The sequence below is a fragment of the Myripristis murdjan genome, chromosome 3, assembly GCF_902150065.1.
Source record: "Myripristis murdjan chromosome 3, fMyrMur1.1, whole genome shotgun sequence".
NCBI classification, from domain to species: Eukaryota; Metazoa; Chordata; class Actinopteri; order Holocentriformes; family Holocentridae; genus Myripristis; species Myripristis murdjan.
The window spans coordinates 47,097,623-47,107,148 of NC_043982.1; the positions used below are offsets into that span (position 1 = coordinate 47,097,623).

Here is a 9,526-nt window from a genome sequence, read left to right on the forward strand (position 1 = left end):
ATCATTTCAACTTGATTAAAACAACAAAAAGTAATAATTTCATTGAATAATATCTTTACCACATGGAAGAGTACATCATAATATGTATTAAAAACTACTAACGATGAGTTTTGAACAATATTTACTATTATTTTGTGGTTGCTCAAAATGTGTCCCAGATATTCATCACCACCGTCAGATATTTATTTAAAAAATAATAATAAAAAACTACAAGGTCAGTTACATTCCTGAGGAGCCCTTTTCAAACCTTCAGCTCTACTGCATGCTTCAAGACCACTCAGGCTCCTGGAAGTTTGCTATTTTCTCTTAAATCTCTTCATATTTTTGGACACTGCTACTGTCACAACCATAACATGTCAACACCATCACTTCTGTATAAAAAATATTAAATTAGATTATGGAATAAATGTATACTTTTTAAGAAGAGGTCTGATGCAGGTAGCAACAGGGCGAAAACAAGCTGGCTAATGTGAACAGCTCATGCTGATCATGTGAAAGAGCAGGTTTTTGTCTCCACCGTCAGACGTCACCACCGTCAGGTTTTCTGTGTGACGGTGATGACTGAAGTCTGAAAAATGCTTATAACAGAGCTCAGGATTCTTATTTTTTGTACCAAATAGTTAAATAAAGTTGTTAAGCAAGAAGCCATTGACTTGAGTGGTATAAATTTTGGAAATGTATGTTTTAATGAGGCCACTGTCACCACCGTCAGAGGCAGTTATATTGGTTTTAAATGAATATGCTTACAATATGTTTCTTTGGTGCTGTTGAGTTATTAAAGTAATAGTCTCTTTAATACAAAAATATGTTTTTCAAATTTAAAAAAAAACATTACGGTGACGGTGTTGACAAAAACAAAGTAGCCTAATAACTGGAAAAACCTATTTTATGAAAAAAATGCAAAATGAGGAGGTTGCACCGGTACATTGCTGAACAGCCAAGACCTTGGCCTGTAATGATATACCTTCAGATTTTGTAATTTAACTCACTTTTTTTTTCCAAAATTAAAACCTGTTTTATCCAAATTCCCAAGAATCAGTGATATCCAGCAGACCTGACCGGGAACTGGCCAGTGCCGCGGCTGGCCCGCCTGATGCCGAGCGGTGGGAGTGGCCAGGCAGGGTGGCCAATCATTGGTAGCCGGTGCCACCCCCAGCCATCCCGGTGGCCACGCCCCAGGCTGCACCTCCTCCGCTGTCAGCCTCGTCTTCATCAGCCCACTTCCTGTTCCCTGAAGGTTTGGATGTCGTTGAGATGTTTGGAAGCTGACTGGCTCGTGCATTTGTTGCTAAACTGTCCACAAACCGCTGCTTCTCTGCACACACACATCCACAAGGCACGAGTTTCCGCGTCCACATGGCCTCAATCTTGACAATTTTATGCTGACCAAACAAAAATGCTCTTATTTCCTCTATTTTTGGGTCGGTTGATTAATGCATGGACATTGGTGACTTTCTCCTTTTCTTTAATGGTGATCTATCAGTTTGTAACTCCACCCCCATGTAAACATGTTCAAATACCAATAAAAATGGTCACAAAAACAAAACGAACTAGATAAATAAAGGTTTGACGAAGGTGAGAGACAGATAAGTGCAGCAGAGTTAAACAGAGGGAACTCACCTTCCACAGGTTTGGTGACGATGCCGGTAACTCCTCCGACGACGCCCTGCAGAGCAGAGGAACCGACGGTCAGGACCGCCAACAAGCAAACTGTGAACTTCCAACAGCCTTTTACACTGTTAGGGCCGGGGTGAGCTGTGGAGGCTCCAGCGCAACAGAGACAGCTACCAGGAGTGCTACTAACCTCGACCCCGACCCTGACCCTGACCCCGACCCCGACCCCGAACCCGACCCTGACCCCAACCCTGACCCCAACCCAAAGAGTGTTATACAGAGTTATGAAGAGTGTTACGAGGGATTATGAGGCGTTACAAGAGTTATAAGAGTGTTATGAGAGTGTTACAAGAGTGTTATGAGGCATTATGAGGCGTTACAAGAGTTATAAGAGTGTTATGAGAGTGTTACAAGAGTGTTACGAGGCATTATGAGGCGTTACAAGAGTTATAAGAGTGTTATAAGAGTGTTACAAGAGTGTTATGAGGCAAAATGAGAGTGTTATGAGAGTGTTACAAGAGTGTTACGAGGCATTATGAGGCGTTACAAGAGTTATAAGAGTGTTATAAGAGTGTTACAAGAGTGTTATGAGGCAAAATGAGAGTGTTATGAGAGTGTTACAAGAGTGTTACGAGGCATTATGAGGCGTTACAAGAGTTATAAGAGTGTTATAAGAGTGTTACAAGAGTGTTATAAGTGATATAAGTGTTATAAGAGTGTTATAAGAGTGTTATAAGTGATATAAGTGTTATAAGAGTGTTATGAGAGTGTTATAAGTTATAAGAGTGTTATAAGTGTTATAAGTGTTATAAGAGTGTTATGAGAGTGTTATAAGTGTTATAAGAGTGTTATGAGAGTGTTATAAGTGTTATAAGAGTGTTATAAGGGTTATAATAGTGTTATAAGAGTGTTATAAGAGTGTTATAAGAGTGTTATGAGAGTGTTATGAGAGTGTTATAAGAGTGTTATAAGTGTTATAAGAGTGTTATAAGGGTTATAATAGTGTTATAAGTGTTATAAGTGTTATAAGAGTGTTATAAGGGTTATAATAGTGCTATAAGTGATATAAGTGTTATAAGAGTGTTATAAGAGTGTTATAAGTGATATAAGTGTTATAAGAGTGTTATGAGAGTGTTATAAGTGTTATAAGAGTGTTATAAGTGTTATAAGTGTTATAAGAGTGTTATGAGAGTGTTATGAGAGTGTTATAAGTGTTATAAGAGTGTTATAAGTGTTATAAGAGTGTTATAAGGGTTATAATAGTGTTATAAGTGTTATAAGTGTTATAAGAGTGTTCTGTTATGAGAGTGTTGTGTTATGAGAGTGTTATAAGTGTTAAAAGAGTGTTACGAGGCGTTAGGAGGCGTTACATAAGTTATAAGAGTGTTAGGAGGCATTAGGAGGCATTAGGAGGCGTTAGGAGGCGGTCGGTGTCGAGCTCGTACCTTCAGCAGTCCTTTGCCTCCTTTGGCCAGACTCTCTCCGAAGTCTCGCGGCGGGCGGTTCATCTCCTCCCGGCGTTTCTGCTGGTATTCTTTGTCCATGGTGATCGCCGCCAGGCCTTTCCCCACCGAGCCCGTGATCCTGGACACCATGCCTGCAGCGCCACCTGCAGGACAACAGACCGGGACTGAAAACAGTGACGGCACATTTGACTCTCAAGGCAGAAATTGGGTGATCAAGGCGTCACCAACATCTGCTGCTTGAGCTTGTTGTTGTCACCCGCGGTCACAGATGGGTGAGCGTCTCTGTTCTGGCCTGAGCCTCTGCTCCCGCTCTGTTTCACATTTTCAATATGAGCCACACTGTCCCACCACAGCGCCACCACCAGGCCAACAGGGCCCTGCGCTTCAGGCTCAGTACCTCAGACCCGCCTGTCTGATTCCCACTGAGACTGAAAATTGCTCACGTCGTCTGGAATAAAACCTGCAGGTTTTCACTTCCTGCTGCTCACCGACTGTGTGGCCCAGCAGGCTGCGAACTCCAATGACAAAACCCTCTGCAAACTCCTCCGGTCCCTGCACAGCACCCTGAGACACACACACACACACACACACACACACAGAACGAAATAAATCAGTGTGGTGATCCAGCATAAAAAAAGAACCAAGAATGTGAACCTTGAATGGAGATAAAACAAATTGTGTTAAAAAAAGCTGGTGACAACTGAGTGATTAAAGAGCTACAGTATATGCGTGTGTGTGTGTGTGTGTGTGTGTGTGTGTGTTACCTGGAACGGCTCGTAGAAGAAGGCCTCCACTCCCTCAGAAAGACCTCGGATCAGTCCAAACGGGTTTCCCAGCACGTCCAGACCCAGAACCAGAACGTACATCTGCTTCAGGAACTGCAGGGGGCAAACACGGGGTCAAAGGTCACCTCCACGCACAGCTGGTCACATGACCCCCGACAGCCACTCCCATCACACTCTCACACAGATACACCGAGGTCGCCCCCGCGTAGTTTCTCATCGTTTCTCAACAGACGAGTCAATATCAGTACAGAGTGCCACTGAGACGTCCCAATGTCACACAAAAAAGAGGAGATTTTCCCCTGAACTCCATATCCATTGTATAAAGTAGACCTTAAGCTGTTAGAAATGCATGTTGGTCAAGCTCCTGCACCTTTTAGAAACTGACTGCAAGCATAGAAAGTACAAGCGAACTGCAAAATGTGTCCACCCTGTCATGGGACAATTTCTAAATAGAGTAAATATGTTCTAATCATATATTGATTACAAAATGTACATTTTCAGAAAGGTATTTGGTCCCTCGTTCAGGAATATATTTTAGTTTGTGGAAAACATCTCTCAAAAATACAGAAATTATGGAAAAATATGTTTGTATATGTAAAATCTGTGAAAGTTGTACTTTCTTTTGTGAATAAACTCTATAAATAAAGGTATCTGGTCAAACTTTGAAATAATACTGTTTGGCCCTAATCTCTTCAGAGCAAAATCACACAAAAGGTTTTGATAACTTGTGAAAATAATTATTTATTCACGTAAAACATGAACATGACAGGGTGGACAATGACATGACGGGGTGGACAATAGTGAAGTGCCTCATATATATTTAAAGGAAACAATGTTATGGTTTTGTCAACAAATGTTTTTTGTCAAAACATGACTTTTTTCACCTACTGTATTTTGAATTGTGCACAGGTAGGCTACATCTGGAAATGACACTCAACAACAGCAAAAAATAAATAAATAAAACCTTCAACTAGACGAAAAAACAAGATTGATATAAACAAAACAAAAACATGTTGGTCCCTAAATGTAGGCCTACCACAAGAAGTATAAACATAGGTATCCTTTCAAATGGTTTCTTTCTCTGCATATGTTTTGTCCTCCACTTGACTCCTGAAACACTGAAAAACTTATAAAACTGTTATAAAACTAGACTTGATGATGGGGTGGACAATGACAGGGAGGACGTTTCTGGCTGAAGTTTGCATTTAATGAGCACATGTTGGGCCATTAGCTAGCAACATGTATCAGTTAGGAAGGTGACTGTGTATACTTTAACAAAGATATTTTGAATTTCTGAAAAGCATTTATATAGATTCATATTTTGCAATGACAGGGTGGACACATTAAGATTGAACACATTCAAGTTCAATCATAAAATGATGAAAATGTCAAAATATAAATGTTGATATGTCCTCTCTATTCTTCACTCCATTTGTAAAAGACAAAGCAGTGGTAGTGATGTCACTGATTACAGCAGGTGGTTTCTTATAGTGGCACCTAATGACGGGGTGGACAGCAAATCCAGGGACACATGCAAAACGTTTATTATTATTATGAAATTAGACCATAAATGATCCAATTGACTCATTTTATTCAAGTACTTGATGAGAGCAACAAGAGCATGTAAAAGATTTGTACACTGTATATCATTTATCTACTTATTTCACTCAGTGAAGTTAGTAGAGAGGAGTTTGGGACATGGCAAAATCACATGCATCTAATCATAGAACATTTTTTTAAATATGAAAAACACCCTTTTAAAGTGTTACCTGAGCGGCCGACACAGGTGTGTTACCTGAGCGGCCGACACAGGGGTGTTACCTGAGCGCCGACAGGTGTGTTACCTGAGCGGCCGACACAGGTGAGTTACCTTAGCGGCCGACACAGGTGTGTTACCTGAGCGCCGACAGGTGTGTTACCTGAGCGGTGGACAGGTGTGTTACCTGAGCGGCCGACAGGTGTGTTACCTGAGCGGCTGACCCAGGTGTGTTACCTGAGCGGTGGACAGGTGTGTTACCTGAGCGGCTGACAGGTGTGTTACCTGAGTGCTCCAGAAGGGGAGGTTCCCTTCGTTCTCAGCTCGTTCAGTGGGTCGTCTTGTTCCTATTTGTTTTATTCTGAAAGTCATATTTATGTTGCTGCTGTCGCCTGTGTGTTGATGTCATCTCATGAGTTAATTTTGGTGGTTGATTGTTAAAGTAGTGCTGTATTGATCGAGTTATTAATGTCTGTATTGTGTGACAGATATGTGTGTGTATGTGTGTGTGTGTGTGTGTGTGTGTGTGTGTGTGTGCTTCTCTTGTAGAAAACGACACCACTCGACTTCATCCTCTGAAAGGCCAAAGAAAAGACGATGAAGGTGTAAATCAGAAGCTGTGAAGTGCCTCACCTGTTCGGTGTAGTGCCGGACCACCGCCCACATCAGCTTCTCCCTGCGGTAAAACTGGTACTTCACCTCGAAGAAGGCCAGCCTGCAGGAGAGAGAGCAGGGCTGATCACTTCCTGTCTGACACGTCACTGAGCTTTTAATTTGAAAGCTTTCATTTCACCAAAAAAAATAACATTCACTTGATTTCTTTTGGTTTTTCAGGGGGGTTTTTTGTAATAAATTGATACAAATTATCTAATAATTGAATATAAAGTATATTTGTAATAACTATAAATAGTTCTTTTCAACTTTTTTTTCCTTGACAATTTTCCAATTTTTTGGCTAATTTTCTGTGAATTTTCAGTTTTCAAAAGGTTAAACCTTGTGATCAAACATCACAGATCCCTTTTTTAAATATATCATTTTAATGTTGGTATAGTTTTTTTATTTACATTTTTTTTTTGCTAATTTTCATGTAATTTCTTGAATTTTTTTTTTTTTGCTAACTTTTGGCCAGTTCTCTGATAAATTTTTTGCTCATTTGTTCATCTTGTCCTGTATTTTTTAAAGAAATCAATCAATCAAAATAAAACTGCGGCTGTTTGATGGTCTATCAGACCCTGACGGTGTGAGGTGGCTGATGTCAGACTCCACACAGCTGCTCTCTTCATGTGACCGATGTGATTTTCTCCCTGAGCTCGGTGTCGGCCGCGCGGCCCGAGGCCTGGGCAGGAAGTCTCACTTGAAGATGAGGTCGTCCACGTCGGTCAGCGTGGCTCCGATGCTCTTCAGCAGCAGGTTGAGCGACTGCATGGCCGCCGGCTCCTGAGACGCCGAGTCGTCGCCGCTGCTGCCCAGAGAGAGGCTGAGGTGCAGCTGGAAAACAAAGACACCTGGTGACACCGAGCTTCTGCCAAATCATCCGCCTGAGACAAGAAGGAACCGCACGGAACCGCACGGAACCTGACAGGACGGTTCAGCTGCTCAGGTTCCTCATTGGAAAGGCAGTGATGTGTCCCAGAGTTCCCCCACAACAGAGCAGCTGCCTGCGGCCGGGCAACCACACAAATGTCCCCAAAACTATCTCAGATCACTTTGGGCACATTTACTGGGCGAGTCCGACTCCCCAAAAGCACCTGAAAGTGCTCATTTACCCCAAAGTACGCAATAAAGTAACTAAGTGTTCCCACAAGTTCTCAGTTACCCCAAAGTACCCAAAAGTACTTTCATGTTTCCAAAAGTGCTAAACCTGACCTAAACGTAACCCAAATGATCAAAACCCTGAACCCAAAGTGATCAGGTGGGCACCCAGAAAATCACCTGAAAGCACCCAGAAGTGCTCAGTTACCAAAAAAGTCACCCAAACTGCCAAAACCTCAAACTGGAAAGAACCCACAAGTGTTGGATACGGTGCCCAAAACTGAAGCTGTGACATGGCCGGGGGGGCGGGGGGCCGGGGGGACAGATGGTATGAAAACACTGCATGTCAGTACAAAATGTCTGTGAACTGCTGACAGCGTCAGTGCAGGAGTATCAGCATTGACCCAAAAAACAACATCAGTCAAGTGTGTGTGTGTGTGTGTGTGTGTGTGTGTGTGTGTGTGCATGCTCTGGAGCAGGTTGGCTGCAGGTACACCTCGGGAAGCTGTTTGTTTGTTTTTATAATATAAAAACGTGAACAGACCTTTATGAACATCTAAACACACGCACACCCCTTGTAATTGCCATCATTAATGCAACAGGTGCAGTTCAGAGATGCACTGACAACTTATATGGACCATGTGCTCAGAGCTGGGCTTCAGGTGGAGGCTGCTCCTTCTCATTTTGACACAGGTTGGTTGTCAGAGGTCTGTGTTTACTTGGTATGTCCAGGAAGAAAGCTAAAAGGCTCTCCAGGTGCTGCTCTGTGTCTGAGAATACTGGCAGCCGCCATGGCAGAGACGCTGTTACCTGTACTGCTGTTACCTGTCCTGCTGTTACCTGTACTGTTACCTGTACTGCTGTTACCTGTCCTGCTGTTACCTGTACTGTTACCTGTACTGCTGCTACCTGTACTGCTGTTACCTGTACTGCTGTTACCTGTACTGCTGCTACCTGTACTGTTGTTACCTGTACTGCTGTTACCTGTACTGCTGCTACCTGTCCTGTTACCTGTACTGCTGCTACCTGTACTGCTGTTACCTGTACTGCTGTTACCTGTACTGCTGTTACCTGTACTGCTGTTACCTGTACTGTTACCTGTGCTGCTGCTACCTGTACTGCTGTTACCTGTACTGCTGCTACCTGTACTGCTGCTACCTGTACTGCTGCTACCTGTACTGCTGTTACCTGTACTGTTACCTGTACTGCTATTACCTGTACTGCTGCTACCTGTACTGCTGTTACCTGTACTGCTGCTACCTGTACTGCTGTTACCTGTACTGCTGTTACCTGTACTGCTGCTGTTACCTGTACTGTTGCTACCTGTACTGCTGTTACCTGTACTGCTGCTGTTACCTGTACTGCTGCTACCTGTACTGCTGCTACCTGTCCTGCTGTTACCTGTACTGTTACCTGGACTGCTGTTACCTGTACTGTTACCTGGACTGCTGTTACCCGTACTGCTGTTACCTGTACTGCTGTTACCTGTACTGCTGTTACCCGTACTGCTGTTACCTGTACTGCTGCTACCTGTACCGTTGTTACCTGTACTGCTGTTACCTGTACTGCTGTTACCTGTACTGCTGCTACCTGTACTGCTGTTACCTGTACTGCTGTTACCTGTACTGCTGCTACCTGTACTGCTGTTACCTGTACTGCTGTTACCTGTACTGCTGCTACCTGTACTGTTGTTACCTGTACTGCTGCTACCTGTACTGTTGTTACCTGTACTGCTGTTACCTGTACTGCTGCTACCTGTACTGCTGCTACCTGTACTGCTGTTACCTGTACTGCTGCTACCTGTACTGCTGCTACCTGAACTGCTGCTACCTGTACTGTTACCTGGACTGCTGTTACCCGTACTGCTGTTACCTGTACTGCTGCTACCTGTACTGCTGCTATCTGTACTGCTGCTACCTGTACTGTTACCTGGACTGCTGTTACCTGTACTGCTGTTACCTGTACTGCTGTTACCCGTACTGTTACCTGTACTGCTGCTGTTACCTGTACTGCTGCTGTTACCTGTACTGCTGTTACCTGTCCTGCTGTTACCTGTACTGCTGTTACCTGTACTGCTGTTACCTGTACTGTTACCTGTGCTGCTGCTACCTGTACTGCTGTTACCTGTACTGCTGTTACCTGTACTGCTGCTA

General features: G+C 43.3%; 1 protein-coding gene across 1 annotated transcript in view; it reads right to left on the reverse strand.

Annotated features, from left to right (window-relative positions):
• Positions 1 to 9,526, reverse strand: part of LOC115354962 (vacuolar protein sorting-associated protein 13C-like) — a 36,802-nt gene that overhangs the window by 17,620 nt on the left and 9,656 nt on the right. Inside the window, exons 13-18 of the mRNA XM_030045531.1 lie at positions 6,976 to 7,109; positions 6,255 to 6,336; positions 3,845 to 3,958; positions 3,569 to 3,644; positions 3,060 to 3,223; positions 1,621 to 1,666 (exon numbers count right to left, since the gene is read on the reverse strand). Of these exons, the coding sequence (XP_029901391.1) occupies positions 1,621 to 1,666; positions 3,060 to 3,223; positions 3,569 to 3,644; positions 3,845 to 3,958; positions 6,255 to 6,336; positions 6,976 to 7,109 (616 nt within the window). The remainder of the gene's footprint in view (positions 1 to 1,620; positions 1,667 to 3,059; positions 3,224 to 3,568; positions 3,645 to 3,844; positions 3,959 to 6,254; positions 6,337 to 6,975; positions 7,110 to 9,526) is intronic.